Source organism: Lissotriton vulgaris, chromosome 1_1 (assembly GCF_964263255.1).
Source record: "Lissotriton vulgaris chromosome 1_1, aLisVul1.2, whole genome shotgun sequence".
Taxonomy (NCBI): domain Eukaryota; kingdom Metazoa; phylum Chordata; class Amphibia; order Caudata; family Salamandridae; genus Lissotriton; species Lissotriton vulgaris.
The window spans coordinates 1816040392-1816063709 of record NC_141685.1 but is presented as its reverse complement, the minus strand read 5'-3'; the positions used below and the strand labels follow the sequence as shown (position 1 = coordinate 1816063709).

General features: G+C 42.7%; 1 protein-coding gene across 3 annotated transcripts in view; it reads right to left on the bottom strand.

The window, feature by feature from the left end:
• NT5DC3 (5'-nucleotidase domain containing 3) overlaps positions 1-23318 on the bottom strand; it is a 391194-nt gene that overhangs the window by 328648 nt on the left and 39228 nt on the right. For all 3 annotated transcript variants that reach the window (XM_086919171.1, XM_086919172.1, XM_086919173.1), the window contains exon 2: positions 1985-2169. In XM_086919171.1, coding sequence (XP_086775297.1) covers positions 1985-2169 — 185 coding nt within the window. The remainder of the gene's footprint in view (positions 1-1984; positions 2170-23318) is intronic.

Sequence of the window (23318 nt, the reverse complement as noted above, 5' to 3'; positions counted from 1 at the left end):
ACTCAGCAGGAGGTCAACGCGTGGGTAATATGCCTTAAACAATTAATTTCTACTCTGAGAAAATGCATATTTGGCTGAATCCTCTGTTTCCAAAACAAAAGTATCTGTGGAGTTGACTTTTTTTTAATTATGTTACCCTCCTCTAAGAAACAAAAAAGCGTTTGTTAGTACTAAAATAAGTGGGATAAAAACATTCTGGCCGAGTTTTAACTATTGTTGAGTTGAATCGGTTTCTTCTATAGGAAAGTATGTTGTTATCACTGCTTTCATAAAACACCCAGTTAAGAGATGTATTTATTTCATTTCGATCTTCATCCCTGCATTCGATATTCCTTCTAATGATGTGTTCCTATCTACAAAGTCATAGTGTGTTACCTTTAATACCTTTCTTTGTTTCTGGTTCTCATCTCTACTAGGGGCGCGTAGGGACCATACAGATACTGTGTATGTGAGCTTCAAAAGCTTAATATTTCAAACAGAGTAATGTAACATACCTTCATACAGTCTCTGTCAACATCTTTTCATCTCAAACACAGTGACGTAGCCAGTGAGTGTGTCATGGGCCCTAGTGCGAAGGAAGAAACTTGTCCTCCTGGCTAAGGTTAGAATTGCAAAATACATCAGTAATCGGGGTTCAGAGCACTTTCTGGGCCTCAATGCCCCGGTGCCACTGCACATGTTGCACCACTTAAAGCCACGCCCCTGCTTAAATAGCATCCTCACTTCAATTAATCTACTAGTGGGTTGTCTCATTCTTTCTGAGTTTTGCAGGCCTGTACATACAGGCGCTGTGGCCTTGGAACCCGGAATTAGATCCCTCTAACCCCTTCGATGCTTGTGACGGAACCATTCCGTCATCAGTCACGGTTGAGCTGTGCTGATGACGGAATGGTTCCGTCACGACCACACCCAGTTATGGAATGTCCAGCACCGGGGGAAATCGGGGCAGCACGCAAGGTGTTAAAAAATATGTAAAGGACTGAGTTCACTGCGGAAAACACACTGGTGCCCCTGTATCTGTATATGTGGGCGGAATGTCCTGCTCTTGAAAGTGTTTGTCCTTTCTATCTTCCACATAAATTGTATATCATTTTTAGTCAAAGGAGATATTACGGTCTGGTTTTCATAAAATATCTCAGCAAATTTCAGGTTTGACACCACAGTTCCTCACGTCGCTTGTATCATTTTTAGTCAAAGGAGATATTACTGTCTGGTTTTCATAAAATATCTCAGCAAATTTCAGGTTTCTTGACACCACAGTTCCTCGCGTCGCTTGCTTATGTCACAAGGTAGTGGGAGATTTTTGATTTAACCATGGAAGTGCTGACTGCAGTGAATCCCTTACAACATGGCAGATGTTCACGAGTAGGCTGTGTGCGGTGGGCTGTACATGGGAATCTATAAAAAGAGCAACAAGCATTTGCAATGCAATAGGTCTCGCAGTTACCAGAGTTTAAGCTAATAGCATTGTAAACGACAATGCCTTTTATTTAGGTTTTTAAAAACAAAAGCAAAAATAAAAGTAATTGTTATTTGCAATTTCAATTGCTCAAACTCGCATAAATGCAAGACCTATTGCATTGCAAATTAAGTTGATTAAGTTAAAGCAATTTGCTTTGCTAATGGTATTGTATAGCAAAGCAAATAGCTTTAACTTAATAAAAGGCGAGACCTATTGCATTTTTAATGCTTGTTAAACTTTAGGACTACTTATTAGTGACTATTCAACACCCCACGCTAAGAGAAACTGTAGCAAATGGCATTAAAGACTAGGTAAATTAGGCCCGGCTTGGTGACAATGGCATTGTGGTCTAACCAGGAGTACAGCCTACTGTGTGGTACCACACAATTACCCTGGTGTACAGCATTAGATGCTATGTACAACATTGAAAATCTGTACATAAACAGATGGCACAGATCTGAAGGTGTCACAGTACCTTAGACATGCAAGCCCAAAAAATGCAAAAAATAAAAGCGTACTTACTTTGTGTTCATCTATTAGCAGATCCCGAGCAGTGTTAAAAATGAGTGTGTGCAAATCTTTGGAATAGAATGCCAACGTGTAGTCATAGTCAAAGCCGTAGATCTCAATATCTGACAGGCTCATCTCATTGTTGGAAAAGATGGCATCAGGATTCAGCAAATTGCCCAAAATCGAAGGGACTAGATCTAGAATTGAATACGGTGGAAAGATGTTAGAAAAGCTGTGAAGTATGTGAAGTACTTCATATTAATCAATATTACAGCATGTAAACAGCTACTGGTGCAAAAGACATTTTATTTTTCTAAAATCCTTGAATGTAAAGATGCTCTATTGGAAGCTCAATTATTTAGGCATTTCTTATGTCATTACTCGGTAAGTGCCCGGCAGGGAGATCTATGCAAACACTGTAAATGTTGTTTTTCAAAGATGAATGTCCCAGCAGCGTATTTTAGTTGCACTATCTGGTTTGAGGAAAAAGTAAATTGAAGAAGCTTTTTGGAATCAGATTAGTTAATTTGGTGCAAGAGTAACTCTTGGCCGAAAGAAAAATATATCTATATCCTTTACAAGGTTTCAACAGTTTAACAAATCTGAGTAACACCGGGCATTTTTCAGTGAATTCTCAAAACATGGCTGTTTAGGTTTGTAAACATTGACAGACCTAGAAATAACAGAACCTTGAACGGAATGTTAGCAACATATCAGTCATATTGCAATTAATTTGTATGCACAGTCTACATAAATCCAAAATGGCAAATACCACTAGAATGTACCTAATGAGGGTACATTATTTTGTATAACACAGAAATGATAAGAAAATTGAGACCCCAAATAAAATTTAAAATAACAGGTTTTTTTCTCCAGTTTTTGCGATTCCCTTTAACCTATTTAGATCGCTGGCCCTCATACTCCTGTGTATTCGGTCATTAGTGGAAACAGTGAGAGAAAGAACACTGCATCGCTTCGGTTGGATTCCCAGTATAAGGACAAGGTTAGTGCATCATGACAACAACCGCTTATACTACCTGGTTCCTCTCTTTCAAGCCCATCAAACTGCTGAGAGAAGAAACCCGGATTAACATTAACTGTCATGTGAGGCAGAATGAATGGGCAGTGTTGTGTAGTTCATATTACAGTTGTACAACTGGAGGTATCCATTACAGTCATTTACTGGTGATAACAGGCTCAATTATATTTAGATCAGTGTCCTTTCTTCCAGAGGTATAGATCGGTCCAATGAATCTTCTGCTGGTTGGCTTATCTTCTCATTACCCCAGCGTTCCAAACGTGTAACCAAATTGGAACATACACATCACTGTTAAATCACATGAATGGATATAGAGAAACTCAGAATACTGTTTCTATACAGGACTAAACTTCGCTGATGTGTAACTCCAAATGAAAGTACAATATGCTGTTTCTAATAGCTGGATGGTATCATATAGTACTTTAATGGCCGGGTAGCAGGGTCGGGTCTCTTACACAGTACTAGATTGTGCAGCCACGCGACCTGGAAAGATTATATTTTAAGGGAGAGCAGAAGAAATCAAATGACAAAATCTCATGTAGATGTGTTTTCCTTTGATTTTGTGGCTTAAATAATGTGGCTGGGAAAACAAGGTTCAGGGCATTTTACTAACCATCACAAGTCTATGATTAATAAACACACACAGTGATTCCTGTTCGGAGACAAGTTGTACAATGTTATTAACAGATCTGCTTAAGGGCTAAAAAAAGGTAAGGGATTAGTTAGAAATACGAGAACTTCGCCGGCACCTATCCAGGGTCGTGACAAGGTTACAGGCAGGTGTTAGCCAGTTGGGGTTTTCCTACCACTGTAGCCTCATCAGAAACGTGCTGTGCTGCACATTTATTAAGATGACAGCTGAACCTGGCTATACACAAATGCTTACGTTCAGCATAGGACCACATACAAAAGGGCCTCAAAATCAATCAGAGCAACGTCTTCTCTAAGACCATGGATTTCTAAGGGTTTTTATTAGCGCCTCACCTATGGTAATGGCCTTTGAGCCCTGGCTCAAACATAGCTGACGACGTAGATTTTTTAAAACAAAACTGACAAGTGTCCAATTTGGGGATTTTAGCAAATGGCACTTTATATGCTGGGGTTTTGAGCCAATGATGAAATTGTTGAAAGCAAAACTACTAGAACAATAATGCAACATGCCCTTGGTTGAAGAAAACAAAAATGGAGGATGGCATCCTCTGTCCTACTGTGAGTGCAGAGTTGTGGCTTTTCTGCTTTTTTAGGTCTCGTGGCGATTACAGCACGAAGCGCTGTCTCGCCAGAGACCTATAGTCACTGGCTCTGCTTCCCAGGAGACAAGAGATGGGCACGCGCAGCCACAGAAATCGGATTGGCGCAGGCCGCACGAGCGTGTGCACATCTCCTGTCTCCTGGGAAGCTCCAACACACACAGCCACACCTCCCCCTGCTTTCGCACCGCATACGCGCATACGCGCACACAGAGACACACACACACGAGCGCACATACACGCACACATACAGAGACACACACACCACCCCCCCACCACCACCGCAGCCGCGCACACACACACACACGAGCACACAGAGACACCCCTCCTTCCTCCAACTAAGCCCCACTCACCGCATCGGCGCCACTCCTCCCGGCCCTGGTGGGGCATCGGATTCCGCCAGACCAGCCACATCGTCTAGGTCCCGGCGCCCCGCCAGCGTTAGTCCGGCTTCTTCCGTAGAGACTGCTGGTCACACTGGTTTTAAAGGAGCTAGCATGTGTGCTTTCGCGGCGGAGGCGATTTTATTGGCTCAGCACGAAATGCGCTCAGCTGATGGCATTTTCAGTTTCCAACCGGAAGATAGTATGTGTAAACCAACTTGGTTTAATTATATGTTTTTGGAGCCCGCACAGCTTTTGTTTTAATCAGCACGGCGCCAACTTAATGGACGCCACGCTTCATGATTGATATTCATGTTTTTTTTTATATCGAAGGTAGCGTGCGTGCTTTTGGAGGTTGAACGGATTTTATGGGGTTTGATTATTTACTGTTTAAGAACGTGCACCTTTTATTGGATCAGCACATCGCTCGCTTCCCGACTACCATGCTTAAGGTTTCAGCATAGGCTGCTTCAGGAGGCTGTACGCCTAACTTTTAACTACAGTGCGCTTTCTGGTTTCACCATCGCGGACACTTCATAGCAGGTGCCGGTACGTCAAGACACCGATCTTTGGGAATTAATGGAGAGGAGCCTGTTGTATTTACTGGTTGTTAAGTATTGTCAGAGGGGCACATCATGATTCCTGGGCTCATGAGCATGTCCTGATGGTAAATGTTCAAATGCCTGCCCTTGAGCCTGCGCTTGTGTCATCAGTGGCTCACTTACCTTGGTGAAGGGCCGTAAGATGTGCCAGCTAGCATGGAACAGTACATTGAAATGGTACTTGGGTGACACTACTCTTTTGTTAGGCGATGCATTTCCCCTTCTGATGAGGAAGTTAGACGAGGTCCCTGGTAGTCGGTGAATAACCTGCTATTGTTTAAATATGTCTGGCATGGTGTTTTGCTGTAGTCTTCTAGTCGTATGTGTTCTCCTTGGCTGTAGAACCAGTGCTGCTTTGATGGTGAGTGGAAGGGGCATACAATATCGCCTGAAAGTTTTACATGTAGTAACACGGTCAGCTGTGCATGTAAACATCGGAGTATTATTTCATTTAATTTCATGCAATTTCATAAGCACACGGCATACTGGAGAGGATGTAGCCTTACGGCTAGAGCGGTCGACCTAGAAACTAGGGAACCGGGTTCGAGCCTCGGCAAGGACGCTCAACATCCTGTGATTCTGGGCAAATCACTTAATCTCCCTGTGCCCAACAAAAATGAATGTGTTAAAACTGGTGCTCATGGAAAGCGCTCGGATACCCGATGTCTTGGGTCTAGTTCGGGCTATATAAAACTCTAAATAAAATAATAAATAAAATAAACTATTTCTGAAACAAGGATGCTAAATACTGCACCGCAAGAATACTTTTACGAAACATTGTCCTGTGTCATTGGTCCGGTCCTATTTACAGTGCGCTTAAAGCTGGGCTGGTGTAGACAGGGCTCGATTAACAACCTTGATAGCTTTCCACCCCACATCACTTCACGCTTGTTGAAATTCCTTTTTTGTTTTTACCACAAATTAACATTGTTGCCCACCCTGGGTATGGTTTTACTGCTTCCCAGTTTGATTTTATAGTTATGTTTTTTACGGATGGAACATAACCTATGTTTTCTGTTCCTCAATTTTATTCTTGATGTTGGGGTATATTTCGAGATTAGGTACGGGTCATTAATATAATTGTGTTGAATGCTGTAACTTGTGGGTTATTGCCTAACGTAATGAAATGTCAACACTTTCGTAATTCAATTGTAATATTTTCAGCCCCTTAATACTTTATGAATGTGAAAAAACAGTCAATTTCGTGCCTTATTCTTTCTATTTTATTACTTAAAAATAGAACATAGTTTACCTACTCCGAAGCCTCTTTGCTAAAAGTGACGTGGAGTTTTAGTTCTGCGATGCTTCTTATGGGGACCAAATGTGTACTGCACGCGGCATCCCTGGATGAAATGCACCAGTCTAAAAGGGCAGATTCACTAATAATATATGTGCCACTTATGTGTCTTTTATAGTTCAGTCTAGTTCTTCACTATCGCGCATGAAAGCCCTTCCAGATATGCGAGTTCAGACTACCAGTTGCACAAAAATAACACTTTAAATAAGTACTTCTCAATGCAGTGCTATAATGTGCCCGTTAGTATTAAAGATTACACGTTAAAGAACAGTAGATGTTGTAGCACCCAGGATAACTTGAAGCATGACTTAATACTTATAAGGTCCCAAAGGCAAGACCTATTGGCTATGCCAAAGCTTGTTTTTAACTGTCCCCTGCCCAAGAACAGGAAGCAGGCATACCGAACCGGCACCTCCTCACCACTTCTCAGCCAATAGCAACCCCTATGCCCAGCATACACAGAGAACTACACTGCTATGGCACAGCACTACCAACTGCCTGCCTTTCTGCCCCTACACTGTTATCCCACGGTGCAGCCACAGGACAGTGGCTACATTGCCCATGTCTGCCCCGCAACACGTTGTTCCTGCCATGGAGGTTTCCCACAGTTAATAAATACAGGGACCCAAAGATATGTGGCATCGCAGGATAAGAACGGACGTGGTACAGGTAGGCTTTTTTTTTATTTTTTATTAGTTTTCACTTTTATATAGCGCAAACTTTACCCGCACGTATCGGAGCGCTTTAAATCAGCATGCTTATAACAAGCAAGACTAGCACTCTATATTACTGCCAACTTTGCTTCGCATAAGCAACAGCTAACCATTCACAAACAATGTTTATATATCAATTGCAAATTAAAAAAAAATGTATGCAAAGCATAGTCCTTTACAATGCCAGTAATTCAAACTTTAATGCTGCGAGACCTATTGCATTGTAAATGCTTGTTCTTGTAGGCAATGAAAGATTAAACTCGCCAGTGGATGAGAGGATAGAGCTTCCTTTCAGATACAATTTGAAGCATCTCAGTGTTACTTGGCAATCATTAACACTCCTTATAAAAACTGCATTAGGCGTCAATTATCAAAACTATGCAGCAGAAACAGAGCGAGCGACCTGTCTAAAGACAATTAGAAAGAAAGAATAATGTCCTGTCACCCCTCGGCCACTCTTCCTTAACACCTCCTGAGCCTCGAAAGTGGAGGGATTTAGGAGGCGTGCTCACACCACTACTGTGAAACTCTTTAACAAATGCAGCACAGGCTGCAGGTACTCCCCCGTGAAGGCCGCCAGATGGTAGAACCCTTCCTTTAGAGGCCTCTCAGCTTCACCACATACCCTACAAAAATATTACAGAGTGCAACTAAACTCATAAATGTCTTTTGCTACCATTACCTGTAGGTTACCATGTGGCAGGTGCGCACCATAAGGCGCCAGAAGACTTTACTCCTCAACACCAGCAATGTTCTTCTGTGAGCCTGTCAGAAAACATGAGGCTTTTCACAATCAAAAATGTTAAGTCTACAATCTTTACTTAATTTAAAAATAAATAAAGCCAGCTTTTGTCTTTAATGTGAAAATAAATACATATGGCCATGTGGTCTCTGACCAGAGAGGCTCAAACATTTTAGGAAAACTCAATGTATGCATGGACATGGACCTTAAAATTCCTTCTGAAGACCCCATGCATTATCAGGTGCCAGACCAAGAAAAGGGAAATTGTATTAAACACATTCCTTTTACATTTGTCTGAGAGTTCACAATGTAAATCTCTGTCCTAATGCATCTCCCAGAAAGTTAAAAATGTAAAGTCCATTCTTATGGTCTTTAACAAATAGCTCACAATGTAAAGCCCCTTCCTATTGTGTTTGCCAGAGAGCTCACTGTGTATCACTATGTAATACCACTTTTTTTTTTTACTTGTCAGAGTTCACAATCGAATACCCATTTTCATTGTATTTGTCAGAGATTTTCCAAAAGTATCGAGCTGGTGAGAGGACTTCCCAGAGAGGGAATTTTTAAATGTTCTTGCTCCGAACTTTACCCGCCTAAATCAAGCGCTTCTAAATGGACCTTGTTCAGCACGTATCTGATGCCATGGAGCCCTTCTCAGATACTGATTTCTTGCACCACTGACTTCCATTTTTAAGACTAAAACAGACTGCAAAATCTCTGACCAGGGCGAACCTGGTAGTAGCAGCGCCTCCTCCGTTAAGACAGAGGAGAGTCGCCCCACTGCTTTTGAGAAGTGAAAAATGAAAAATAAGATGATAATAACAAAAGCTATCATGTTATTTTTCCGTGCTTTCTTCCTGCAGCCGAGACCAGGGCAGGGCCATCTATTACAACACTGCAACACGGAAGAGGAAGCAATGCTTCAAGTGCGAACAAGCAGAGGGTCATAGTCCCTTAGTGAGCGCCTAACAGGCATGAGAACAACATCTGGATTGGAATAGGGGGCACTGTGGCATGCTGGGAGTCCAGGAGCAGAGGCCAGAAGAGTGCCGACACTGCAGAATGCATGGTAGGTGTATCCGATTATAGGTCTATCGCGGTCAGCCTCAAATCGCACCTAGGTCCTGTTTGACTGTGACCAGTTAACTCACATTGGCACATAACACTGTTTAGCGCTGTATTTTATTTAAAACATTAAAGATTTATATCACGGATTCCCCTTAATAGCTTTTTGCCTTTTTGTGTGTGAAGTTATTCTCTTTTTATACGCAGGGGTGGGATTTTTATTGTGTTTTGTTTTCAATGTACCTGTTTTTTGTACTTCTAAATGCTTTACACATTTTCCTAGGTTAAGCCGGTCTCCTCTGTGCTCTGCTCTTTTATGTGTGACAGTCACATATACATGTGAAATATTGTCCAGTCTTCGAATCCTTCTAGTTCCATCACAGTATAACCCTAGTACAATTTAACAACAACAATTCTCCAAATAGTTTCAATAAATGTTCATGAAATAGTTCCAAGTTTGTCTTCATCAACATGCCTTCCTGAATACCACTCTGTATTTTCTAAGACAATCTATACTAATTCATGGGAAGTAATAGTTCTCTGCAGGAAATCTGTGATAACTGTTGCAAAATCCTCACTGCAACAATAATGTATTATAATTGCCAACAAAGATGCCAATGAGCAAAAGGAAAGTTATAACCAGCTATTCAAGATCACTGTTTTCTCTCCAGAATATGTGGGAGTTCATGGCCTGCTGAGAATTGTAGTTCATTGCTGGAATACTGCCATTTAGCGCTAACACTCAGAGGATTTCCAGCCTTTCCTTTCCTCAAAAAGATTTAGAGCAAGTGGATTTAAAGAATCACTCCAACCTGCTAAACTCCTACTTAGCAGAAAGCAGGGTCTACACGCCACTTCCTGACAGTGTCTGGCTCCATTTTAGGCACAGACGTACACCTCTGGGCATGAGTTGGCTGGTATACAGGAACTCCTATCAACTCCCGATGTTTCTGAACAGTGAACACCGGCAATAGTCATAGCAGTCCTGCCAAATGACCTAGGTATTTTTGTGATATGCTGCTACAGCCCACATTTTTTTTTTTTAATCCTAGGACTTCTAGTCTTGTTTGTTCCATAATAAAAGCAGGACCAGCAGTCCTAATATGCAAATAAAAAACCTGGGCTGAAGCAGCACATCACGCATGGACCTGAGAAATGAGTCTGTTATGCCCTGGGTGGTGTGGCTTGTGAGGCCGACATCCCTTTTACTTTCCCAGAATTCCCTGTATATGTCAAATATTGGTTTCAAAAAAGCATTTCCTCACATTTTGCGATGGAAAGTAATATTTAGGAACATATAAACTCCCACAAACAGTGTTATCACTCTTCTACCAACAAAGGCTTTGCCTATTATAACTGACAGGAACAGATTATGGGGCCAATTAAGATGTCGGTAGGCAGGGCTCAGGATGGGATTCGGTACTGTCGAATCCCATTTGGAATCCTTGATTTGTACTGAATCGGTCACCTTTCCGGACGACCAAGTACGATGCAAGAAAGCCATCCGGGCTGTCCGAATTGGTTCCAAATGGGGTTCAGGCAGCCAGAGTAATTCTGAGCCGAATCGTACAGCCCAATGGAGACTGTTTCAGAACGAGAGAGTACGTTGACTGATTCGGATAGCCGTTCCAAATCAGTTTGACAGAGTGAAACAGCATTTGGAGGCCCATTACAGCCCCCCAATTCACCCAGAGGCAACCGAATGTGGTCCGTGGGGGTACCCAGGGGACCCTTCTTCCTAACCATGCACAATGTGACAGGCTCCACGGGGTGCCCGCCACAGGGTGCAGGATTTTCCCCACCCATCCCTTTTTCCAGTGAAATCAATGGGAATACGACCAAATCGAGTCCATAAGCATCCAGACACATCGTAATCGGTTGGTAGGACTCCCCAAATATGAATTGTTTGGAAAGCATTCCTAATCCGATTCCAAAGGAATGCTTTCCTAACAACATCGTAACCGGCCCTTAAATCTGTAAGCATGTTAAGTCAATACATTGTAAATGTGGTCTTCACATAGTCGTAATATTGGCCTATTCGTGCACCAAGAAATTGGCTGACGGATAATGTGTAGGGCACTGTTTTTATCAGAAGTAGTGTGGCAACACATGTTAGGACTTTTGCCATCTGCATGTCTTTCTGGAGTTATATGCCACAGAAAGAAATTGAGGTTTTTTCTTTCCCACACATTGACAACTACATTGGATTCTGGCTAATAAATTTGCCAGGATTCTTGCAAGCCACATTGCCATGGATTTCTGTGTAACTATGTTTTAGAAATGTCAATGGTTGGTAGGCTCATTTGGTACCAGGCACAAATACTGTAGACATCCCCAATGGAATCTCTCCCAATCAAAAACATTCCATGGCGTCCAGTGGGTGAATCCCTGTTCGAACCCATGGTACACCCAAACGTTTGAAAATCCAACACTCGGAAGGTCTGAGGGAACACAGATTTGGGTGAAGTATTGACATGGATATGTTCCTGTGCGAGGAAGACTGAAGGAAACTACCACGTTGTTGGGGAAAATGCTATAAATCTGACAAATGTCCATTTCAATGAGAACTCCTAGCCAGCCAATCAGAGAGAGGGAGGTCTGGCACCCAGCAATAGAAACCTTAGGATCAGTTGTTGTTAAACGTATTGTATTGTATTGTAATAGCATTTGAACAGCGCTTACTACCCCTGACGAGGCATTGAAGCGCTTTTCGGCGAGTAGCACGCTACTCCGGGACCCATAGAGGATTAGTATTGAATTAGTATAGTGAAACATGCAAGTAATTTTAAGTGGGGGATATGTTAGTCAGTTATTTGGATTCGGAAGGATAGCAGAAAGATAGAAGAGGAAAAAGGTTTGTATTTATACAGGGGTTCTTACCCCTGATGGGGTGATGAAGCGCTTTTTTTTTGGCGAGTAGCACGCTACTCCAGAAACCTATAAAGGATTAGTGGTGAATATTAGTCAGTTATTTGGAGTCAGAAGGATAGCTGAGGAATAGAAGGGAAGGAAAGGTTTGCATTCATATAGCGTCTGTTACCCCTGATGGGGTGTTGAAGCGCTTTTCTTGCGAGTAGCAGGCTACTTCGGAACCCATAAAGGATTAGTGTTGAAAGTTAGTATAGTGAAATATGAAGTAGTTTGAGTGGTGGATACGTTAGTCAGTTATTTGGATTGAGAAGGGTTGAGGAGAGGGTAAAAGGGTAAAAGGTTTGAATTTATATAGCGTTTGTAACCCTGAGGTATTGAAAAGCTTTGTTGGCTGGTTGCACACTTCTCTGAACGATATGACTGTAGTATGTTTCTGTACACCCTAGCGGTGATACCAGTAACCAAAAGACAGATAGGGTAAACCTGCATTGTTCTGGCAGTTGCTTTACAAATTTCCAAAAGGCACCGTACTCACCTTATCGACTACAGGCACCATAAACACATAGGAAAGCCATACATGTCTGGAACTTGCACACTCAGGAGACCCAGAAGAACAAAGCTGGGGGCACAGACTTTGCAGAGTTATGTTTGGGCGTCATGGAGACTGAAGCGTATTACCATTTTCTGGAAATAAAATTACAAAAAATGTTCAGGAGTTTACCAGCCAGCAAGGGAGGTCTGGCTTCCACCAACAGATTTTTTAGGGCAAGAAAAGATTTGGAGTAAGCACACATCAATTATCAATCTCATTTTAGTTCATCATGTCATAAAGTGTCCATGATAGTCAATGGATATAGCAGGTCCAGAGTTTTGTTTGTGATTGAAAAACGTGTTCTTTATTGATAGAATGTTCAGATGTTTAACATCCAGTAATCATACAATTCATTTAGCCAACCCGTTTCGTCTCATGCGAGACTTCTTCAGGGCTTGAAATTCGGTACGAGTTGTTTATAGATTTCCCTTTAGTAAAGAAAGAACTACAACACAATTGGATATAGTGTCAAAGTAATCATCTTAATATGAAAAAAAATAATACGTTCTTTCTTTACTAAAGGGAAATCTATAAACAAGTCATACATAACTTCAAGTCCTGAAGAAGTCTCGCATGAGACGAAACGTATTGGCTAAATGAATTGTATGATTACTGGATTTTAAACATCTGAACATTCTATCAATAAAGAACAAGTTTTTCAATCACAAAGAAAACGCTGGACCTGCTATATCCATTGACTATTATGGACACTTTATGACATGATGAACTAAAATGGGATTGATATTTGATGTGTGCTAACTCCAAATCTTTTCTTGTGAGTGTGTCCGGGCTTTTCCCAATAGGAAGTGTAAAGGGGTGCACTTCCTGGTGTTGTAGCACCATCGCTATGCTATAAATTAAGCCACTATCAGCAATAGGTGCAGGATTCTTTGCCTCAACCCTTTTGTGCTTTGCTTTTTGTAGATTTTTTTAGGGCATTCAGAAGTAGAAAGAATTTAGTTTTATACTTTCCATATAGCCAGAGTGTTATATCGGTCATCAAATGAACAGTGCACCATAAACCCAGATTGTCACAATTTCGCAATGTGCACTAACATTACGTAATTGGCTGCACACATTTCATTCCCTGAGAAAAATCTATATTTGTTATTGCTAGACATCAGACATTGAGGGCAACATGTTCCAAGGTTTATGTTTATACCTTTAAAAAGTGAAAAAAGAAATGGAGCACTTTTGTCTAAAAAATCTTTTCCAGGTTTTTCCTTAGATCTTCAATCTGAAATGAGACATTGATGGAGGGTTAGCATCCATGCAGAGCTCTTGAATTTGGCAATAAAACCACACTTTGTGTGGGTGCACAAAGACAGCAAAGAGGTACGTTTGTTTAAATAATCACATTTTTAAGGTCTCGGCTAGTGTAGTCTGCGCACATGCGCAGCCTCGCTGGCGAGATTTTATGTTTTTGAGTACCTTTCACTAGCAGGGTTTAAGCCCCGCCCCTCTTTTCCATTGGCTGGCGTCACCGTCCATGCTAAACGGTGGCCAGCCATTGGAAAAGAGCTTACAGTGACGTACTCTTTTCTCTTTTAGAGCCGTCCCACTTAGACTGGCTGCCCTGACTTACTGCTGGGATAAAAGGTTTCTTATCTTCTTTATGGGGAGAAGCAGATGGCCCCATAGAGAAGATAATAAACCTTTTACGCCAGCAGGCCGAGGTCGTCCAAATGGGACAGCAGAAAAACAGAAAAGTATGTGTCATGGCGAGATCGCAGCACCCGCGCTTTACTTTTAATGTTCTAAGTAAAGCTGTGCGTGTGGCACTATATGATCGTTCCCATCAATCCCAGAAAACTGAGGTGCTCACATTGCTGCTGTGCAAAAATGCAAAACAGAAGACCCATTGCAGACAGGTTGTAAAGTAAATAAAAACATCATTAGTCAATGGGAATTCCAGCTACATAACGTCAGCAGGAAAACAACTCCAATGCATTGTGATTTTAGGGGGTGCACCTCGGATGAAATTCGTGTAACTAGTCAGTCTAGCTCAATTTCAAAGGGCCAAAGGACATCCACTGCCACATGTAGTTCATATTGTGTGATTCTGTTTGCAAGTTGCAGCCCACGGTTTTGAGTCTTTCCAGGGCCATCTCAGCCTTCAATACTTCTGCGGTCGATAATTAATCGCCCCACCCCTTCCTGCCTGATCACGCTCCCTGAGTCACTACTGGAGTCAGTGATCTCCCCCTTTACCCCCACCCTCCACACACACTTCCAGCCCCCTCTCCCAAGTAAGCCCAAGGTATTCCTAGAATGGCCGGTGCTGCCCCGGGGTAGAGCCGTATACTGCGGTCCTCTACATTCTTTCCCACTGAATAACCACCCCCAACTCTCCCTGTCGTCCCCTCCTCACCCCTTGCTCCTCTACTTCCCCCCCCCCCTTCGGGTTTGTTTAATCTGCACCCCTTTGCTTGCACAGCTGGCTCTGTCTGTACTATTTGCTTGCAAAGGATACAGCCCCTCTCTTGTAGACCACAAATGGGGGTAGAGACGAGGACGGAGGGTCGGAGGGAGCATCCTGTATGGGGTGGGAGGGGAGGGAGTGCAGCAGGGGAGCCCGAGAAAGTATTTATAGCGCAGACATCACCCAGAGAGGTGTCAGAGCGCTTTACAATAGAGCGGAGAGCATTACATGAGAAATTCAGAGTAACAGGGTAGCAGGGACAGTCTGTAAAGCTCCTACGGTTACTCAGGGTGAAAGCTACCTATGTTACATGTACCAATTACATATTCATGAAAAATATTAAGGATGGAGTAAAGCAGGCAAACCTGCATCTCTGCCACACATCACACATTTATTCACAGCCTGAGGTGCCGGGATTTCATTTTTTCCTAATGGAAAGAAGGACTTTAAGTGGGCCGGGTCCTGCCGGTCGGCACCGGCATCCTTTAAAAGCAGGCGCTGAGACAGGTCATAATAGGGCTCTCATTTTGGCGCTCACCATCAGGGTGAAATAAAATCTTAATTATGCAGCAGTGCCTTCCTTTACTGCCTTTGAGGTAATTTCGAAGAGACTGGTTATAGTTGTTTTATGGTCTCATCATTTCAGAACTAACCACCATTGACGAAGCCAATAGTCCTGTTTTGTTACTTGTTGTATTATTTATCTGGAGCAATGACAGAAGCAGCAAAATACCAGTGGGGCACCACACTACGGCGAAGCACAGGTTTCTAGCCTACGTGTTTTTAGCCCACGCCCTTACATTGGCCACGCCGCTTCAGAGACCCCTCCAGTTTTTTCATCCCACTTAAAGCCCTGATTAGAAGCCTGAGTGATAATACAGGACGCAATGACTACTCAACTGCATCGTTTTCTTCTATTTTGTTTGCGGGGTGGGCGCGGGTGACCTACTGACCTCCACCCACCCCCTCCACCCCACACACACACCTCCAGCCCCCTCTCCAAAGTAAGCCCACGGTATTCCTAGAACGGCCGGTGCTGCCCTGGGGTAGATCCGTATCCTGCTGTCCTCTCCATTCTGTCCCACTGAGTAACCAACCCCCAACTCTCCCTGTCGTCCCCTCCCTCCCCTCCTAACCCCTCGCTCCTCGCTATCCCCTCCGGGTTTGTTTAATCTGCGCCCCTTTGCTTGCACAGCCGGCTCTGTCTGTACTGTTTGCTTGCAAAGGATACAACCCCTTTCTTGTAGACCACAAGTGGGGGTAGAGACGGGGACGGAGGGCCGGAGGGGGCACCCTGAAGGGGGTGGGAGGGGAGGGAGTGCAGCAGGGAAGCCCTAGAAAGTATTTATAGCACTGACATCACCCAGAGAGGTGTCCAAGCGCTTTACAATAGAGCAGAGAGCGTTACATGAGAAATTCAGAGTAACAGGGTAGAAGGGACAGTCCGTAAAGCTCCTACGGTTACTCAGAGTGAGAGCTACCTATGTTACATGTACTAATTACATATTCATGAAAAATATTGAGGATGGAGTAAAGCAGGAAAACCTGCATCTCTGGTTTAAGCTGGACCGAGCTCTGAACTCCTGGCTTCAGGACCAAATGGCCCTCTGCCCCTGGCTGTGGCAGAATCTGGCCCTCTGCCCCTGGCTGTGGCAGCGTCTGGTCCTCGGCCCCTGGCTGTTGCAGCGTCTGGCCCTCGCCCCCTGGCAGCGTCTGGCCCTCGGCCCCTGGCTGTGGTAGGGTCTGGCCCTGGGGCCCATGGCTGTGGCAGCATATAGGTCTTGCCTTTCGTTAAGTTAAAGCCATTTGCTTTGCTATACAATACCATTAGCAAAGAAAATGGCTTTAATTTAATCAAATGCGAGACCTATTGCATTTTAAATGCTGGTTTAAAACTCCATCTCAGTAGTGTGGGGGGCGGGGTTAATACATTTTTAAAACCTACCTTTCGCCAGGTCCCGTGTTTTGCAATGGCAGCGTTGTGATTGGTCGGGACGCAGACCAAATACCAATAGGAGCACAGAGGGAATCAGACAAGGTCGCCCTCCACTCAGAACTAGATACACAACACAAGACCCTGTCGAGTGGACGTCCACATATATCAGTTGCTCGGAGATAGACCAGCCTAACTGTACTGATAACTATTCCAATCCCATACAATTTGTGAGGGAATACTGCACTGCTTAGCGTCCCAATTTCAATGTTAAAAACAGCCCAACTTCCTTGACAGCGACACAGAACAACCAAATGCCGATTGTCTGACGCTCCACGGTCAATACCAACTATCCACACCAGCACCGTTGGATCAATATCTGATTAGAAAAAATGTGTGAGAAAACAAATGACACCTCACGGAAACACCACCAACGGGGTAACTGGTATGTAATTTCCAGACAAGCCCCTGTCTCCTCATCGGTAGTCACTTGTTTCTCAAAATGAGAAGAAAAAGGAGTGTCGAAAACAAAAAACCAAAGGAGTGTGACAAACAGTGGCAAGCAGAGGCATCTGCTAGTGACAAAAAAAAAACAAAGTAGTGCACACAACACAGCACCCAGATCCCAAAAACCAATTTTATTCGTAGGGAAAAGGTGTGCTGTACCAATAAAAAGGCTGGTAGCTATTCCTGCATACCATTACCTATTTAAAATGCCGACATGTTTCACTGCCACCACAGTTTTGGCAGTTTCATCAGGGCTGCACTATATGCTGCCACTCCACTCTTGGACACTTGTTCTGTGTTAACTGCCAAGGAAAAGGCACATATAAACCATTAAAAACATGTAAACAGACTCACTACTGTCAGTATAGGGCGTGCTGGTTGAAGCCCATAGTTACCCAGAGTCAGCCTTGGTTGATCATACCAGCCGCCCCGGGGTAGGAACGAATGCTGGGGTACTCCTGCTGTGAGTCCTCACTTTCACCTGGCATTTAAGCTCTGTGGGTACCAAGAGAAATACCCACATTCAGTAAGTTGCACACTAACTTAATGCTCGGGACCCTTTTCCCACCCTTCGGACCTGTCACCTGGTCTCTTCTCATAGGGGGACATGGAGTGAAATAAAACCTTTCACAGAACCCACCCGGGGTTCCAACCCCAGCTGTTATCTCTGGCTGCACCATAGGGTTATAGTACTCGAAATTCTCTCTCCATATTGTACACTGCGTTTTTACAAAAGTATCTATTGTAGCATCAGTTCGTGCAGAACGCCTGCCCACCACGTGTGTTTCTTTAACAATGCGGCATACCCAGATGGCTCATACTGTCACATAGAGCTAGTCACAACCTGGACATCGGCTGGCAGTAAAGTAAATATACACTGCTTCAACAAGGCTGGCACAGGAGTGAACACATGCCTCGACCCTTTTGCTACCAAAACAGCGCTCTCACAATCAAAAACGCCGTAATTAGTTCGCTCGCCATGCCAAACCCACCAGATACATCTCACTGTAGTGTATCCAGCTTGACTCCTTGTCTCGTCCAGAACACGAGTGCCGAGGACGCCATGGAATACATAGCACTCAACGTCTCCGCCCCCTCCTGACGATCACATGACCGGAGGCTAACCACGGTGGCCATCTTAGAATGGTGCAAGGCGCTGCAGTTACTGGTGCACTCTAATGAGTTATAGCCCAAACTTTTACTGTCCATTGTAAAGATAGTCAGGAACCCTCCCAAGTAGCGTCTAAAGCACTCGCAATTGTATGGACGCGTCTATGTATGAAGACACGTCCCCGGGAGTTGCCAGCATGTAATGATCATATTACTCTGTTTCAACACACATAACCCCGGTGGCCATCTTAGACTGGTCACGCTGTACATATCGCCTTGGGGTGCACACATCTATACCAAGACAGTGTAGTTCTTATCGGGCGATCAGGCTAATACTGCTAAGGCAGCACGTCCGGATGGTACGCAGAACCAGTCAGGCGCCTTTGGTGAGGCCTTTTTCTCCGTGTAGGCCTGCAGCCTACATGGAGAAAAAGCAGAGTGCACATGACTGCTTTGGTCGGCCCCAGAGGGCTGACCAAACAGTCAGCGCCCTCAGCACTGGGCAAGACATTCCTCCCCTGCCCTAGACCAGACCCGTCCAACCAAACCCTTCTGCTATCTCGCAGTGTGAGAAGCAGAAACATAAAATGGTTGTTTTATCATTTTATGTTTCTGCTTCTCGCACCACGAGAAAGCAGTCGGGCGACGCTCCTCCACCCTAATGAAGGAGCCACATTGTCTAGTCCAGCTAACATTTCTCCCAGGTAAATTATGATCAATGTCCCATACGCAGTACCACAACTTCAAGCTAGGATACTGAACACTGACGGGAGCTTTTTGAACTGAATCTGGAAACTAGGCACTGCGCTTAATATGCACTTTACTTATTGAACACTCAAATATATCCCATACCACTAAGTCTAAATAACTGGTCTGCTGCATCATTTGAGAAGATCTATAGCCCCTGCAATAACAATAACAGACAATTCTCTTGAAAATGAATGTAAGGCAAGACTGTGTACAATTTTATAACATTAAGGAAACTAAAAGTAATAAATCTTACACTTTCATGAATGATTAACCTTTTGTACATTCAAATTATTGCTTCCATTTGTGTCACCTGAATCTTAGTCTCTAAACCGGCTTCACCATTCAACCGTGCACTTTGACTGCTCACCCTCATTACCTACTGAGAGTCGAAGTTACGAGAGGAGGAGTGAACTTGCAGTATTATCCAAGTTCCTGAGATTCAAAGGACAACAGGCAATAAGGGTTATAATTGCCCAGTTGTCTCTGGGTGTGCTAAGCCAAACAACTGGTCTGATAAAGTAGTTCAAAAGTATCCATATTGTACTTCAGTAATATTAGGTAGTAATTCAGTGGCTAAACATATGGAAATTATTGCTAATGTTTAGCTGTCTCAATATATCACACCTTAAAACGCCTGTAGTGAATAACTTCCAACTAACAAAATTAGTCAGTAGTGAGACAAGATGTCAAGCAGAATCCCCGTATTTTGCATTTTTCACATTCAAGAAGGTAACTAAAGTCAAAACAGATAATATGGTGTATGAATGCCCCAAGCTGAACACAGGGAATCGAGAGATGGATCTTGTGAAGACTAATTGAAGCTAATTTCAGTTTGAGAATCCTTCTGAGGCCCCACACATGAAATGGTCCCATGTCTAAGTCACCTACCCTACTGTTCACTGCTGTAAAGGTGGGATATACCCGGCTGTGCAGTTGCAGGCGGCTCAGTAGTGCATGAAACATATAGGCTTAGAAGTCAGTCTATTATTCAACATCTAAGTGACCTCTACTGCCTCTCATCTCCTCTACGAGAACATGGATTACTTCCTGTTACTAGATACCTATCATATAATATATGCTGCATTAATATATGAAGCATGTCCTGTAATATGGTTCTCCCACTAAGGACGTTCCATGCCACACCACAGTCTTGCAGTTTTGATTTATGTGGTGAGGGTAACCCTGGTCGCTGCTTCCCTCGCATACCTCATCCCTCTGCTTGGATGCTCAGAAATGTGTGATTGATAAATTATTTCCAAATGATGGAGCGGACTTTCAGAATTAATTCTGAATAAAAGTACGCAGCAAATGAAACTCCCATAATATTAATTTACTAATGAGTGTTGCATGATTTGCACGTTTTGTACTGACACAACCTAGAATAATGTGCACCAACATAAACACGCGGGTTTAATCATTTGTGCTCGTCATGTTCGTCATTCTGCTTTAAATAATACATTTACTTTGTCTTTTGTTTTGTCGTATATTAACTGCGGCTGTCTTAAATAATAGCATGTGCATTCTTTAAAATGTGCTTTGTTTGTGTTATGTCGTCGTCTCATGTGTTTGTGTTTTGTGTTTGTGTTTTGTTTATTCTTTTGTATGCAAAACTAGGTAACATAGACTAATGGGTTAATTTTAGTAAAGGGGGTGGGTAACAGAATAATTATCATTTCTTGAATTAATTATTGTCTTGTGTTTCCTTGCATACTAGACTCATGCTAAAAGAGGCCTGCGGCCTGTTTCTAAAATGGAAGGCTTGGACGGATGGAGGAAGTAATGAACAATTTGGTCTAATGTTGCTACTCTCGGGAAGCCTGTGACACGCAAAAAAACTATGAACAATGCCGCTCTTGAGGATACGTGACTTTTGCTATGCGAGAGTCGTAGGATCTCATCGGATGAAGTCCTAGACCAATCGTGTTTCGTCTTGCTTGAATATTTGTATTCTTTTAGTTAGTTTTAGATAGGAAAAAGGTATAAAAATTGTCCCCTTGCTAAAAGCTCTGTTTGTTTGTTCCTGTGCTCCAGAAATGCTGCCGGACATTCGTTTCACGTAAGATCCATTGAGACTTTACTTTTTCCCATTAGGTTTTCTTTAGCTAAGTTAGGGAAATAGGGCTTTGGAGAAATAATCTAAATGTTTGAGCATTTTCTCATGCTGAGTTTGGTTTGAACTGCCAGTCAAATGTGCCTTTCTAATAAATAATTTTGCCTAATAAAATTGCTAATAAAAGATTTTTCGCTTAAAAATGCATTCTGCTTTAAAATAAAGTTAATAAAATAGATTTTGAAATGACAAGCTGGACTTGTTTGTTTCCTTGAGTTACCATTAGTTAATCCATTGCCTATGATGCTGACTAATTAAATGTATTATATTATGTTTTGATTAATTAGGTCATAAGATTCAGTTGGTCAATTCATGTCTCAGTCAAATATGGGCCTAGTGATAGATTTATGAATTATGGGGAGTATCGTGGTGTAGTTTGTTTATATGAGACAGAATTTCAATTGGCCCGCTGGATCAAATTCCTGGTAGCAGAGGATGGTTACTATGGTAACATACATGTTACATGGTAATTACATAGGATACATGTTTAACATATGTTAAGTTTTGTCTAGTTGTTATTTGTTGTTGAAAGGTTTTTCCAGCAGTGTGAAAAGCCTATGTGCCAGCAGAGTAGTGTGACAGCTGAAGTTACACAGTTCATTTGTTCCGTTTCAGAATAGTGGTACGGAAATATCACTAAGTGTTGTGGACGTACAACACAAGTTTAGGGATTTAGGTATGATAGATTGCATGAATAGTGAGGTTTGCCTATGAAATTGTAGCTCTGAGTATAGGGACTAGGAGCTCGTTTTAAAACTTGTTGTGAAAAAAGTAGTAGGATTTTTCCGAGCTTGTGTGAAGGGTGAGATAGCGTTGTCTATTCTTACTAGCGTTTCTGGATTTCTATTGGTTGCTTAAAGTTCAACCAAAGATTTCATGTTTGCATGAATAGGTTTCTCTCGTATGAAAGTTGAAAAATTGTTTTTGTGAAAATAGCGTCGTCTATTTCACGAGAGTGAATTCTTGAATGTTTGAGAAAACTATCACTTTGTTTAGCGAAACGGACAAATGGTTTGTTTTCTGTAGTTATTAACTAAAATTTGTTGAAAAGAATTGTTTAAAATGGCGCTGTGAAAATATTTTGTAAGGGAGGGGTGAGTTTACGGAGTGACACTGACACGCGCAGCTTAGCTGCAGCGGCAGTGTACGTCACAGGGTTCGCGCTGTGATTGGTTGACATATGTCACAGCAAGTACGCTGATTGGTTCACATGATCAAACCGAGCTGTTAGCGGATTGGTCATTTCTGGAAACTGATTTCTCATTGGTTGAGCAAGGTGGTGACGAAGCTTAACCCGATTGGCTTGTTGGTGAGTTTCGCGCACGGATTGGTCAGAGCAGCGGAACAACGGAAAAATATTTACGATCTTTTCTGGGTTATACGATTTGATCTAAAAAAAAAACATGAGTTATTATTGGAATAAAGAAGAGAAAAAGCCTTCATGGTTTCAGAAAATTAAACATTTATTTAATCCTGACAAGAAAATTGAAGCGCGTGGTGGAAAATTACTTCATAAATATAAAACCCCCGCAGCATATATGGAAGGAGAATATGGTTATCATACCGTTCTCTGGTTTGAAAATTGGATGCAATACACTAGAGGTGATGGTGTTTTAGCCTGGCCGGAGGATGGGTCATTTAATGTTAAAGTTTTGAGAAACTTAAGAGATAAAATGATGGCTCTTTCACCAAGACCCAGACCCACTCAATTTGAAGCTTTAGTTGAATGGGAAGTTGAAATGATGGAACTTGAGCGAGAAAATTGGGGAGCACCGAGAGGTTTATATAGGGAAACCCACCAAGATAAAGTGCGACGTTGGAGGAAAGGAGACATGCATGAAGGATTGTATCTGGTACTGGAGATGGTTGTAGAATCAGGTCAAAAGAATTCTCAGAAAGAAGATAATCTTGATCAAGAATTAGATGATGCAGTTTTAGAGGATATGTTAAATAGCCCTCC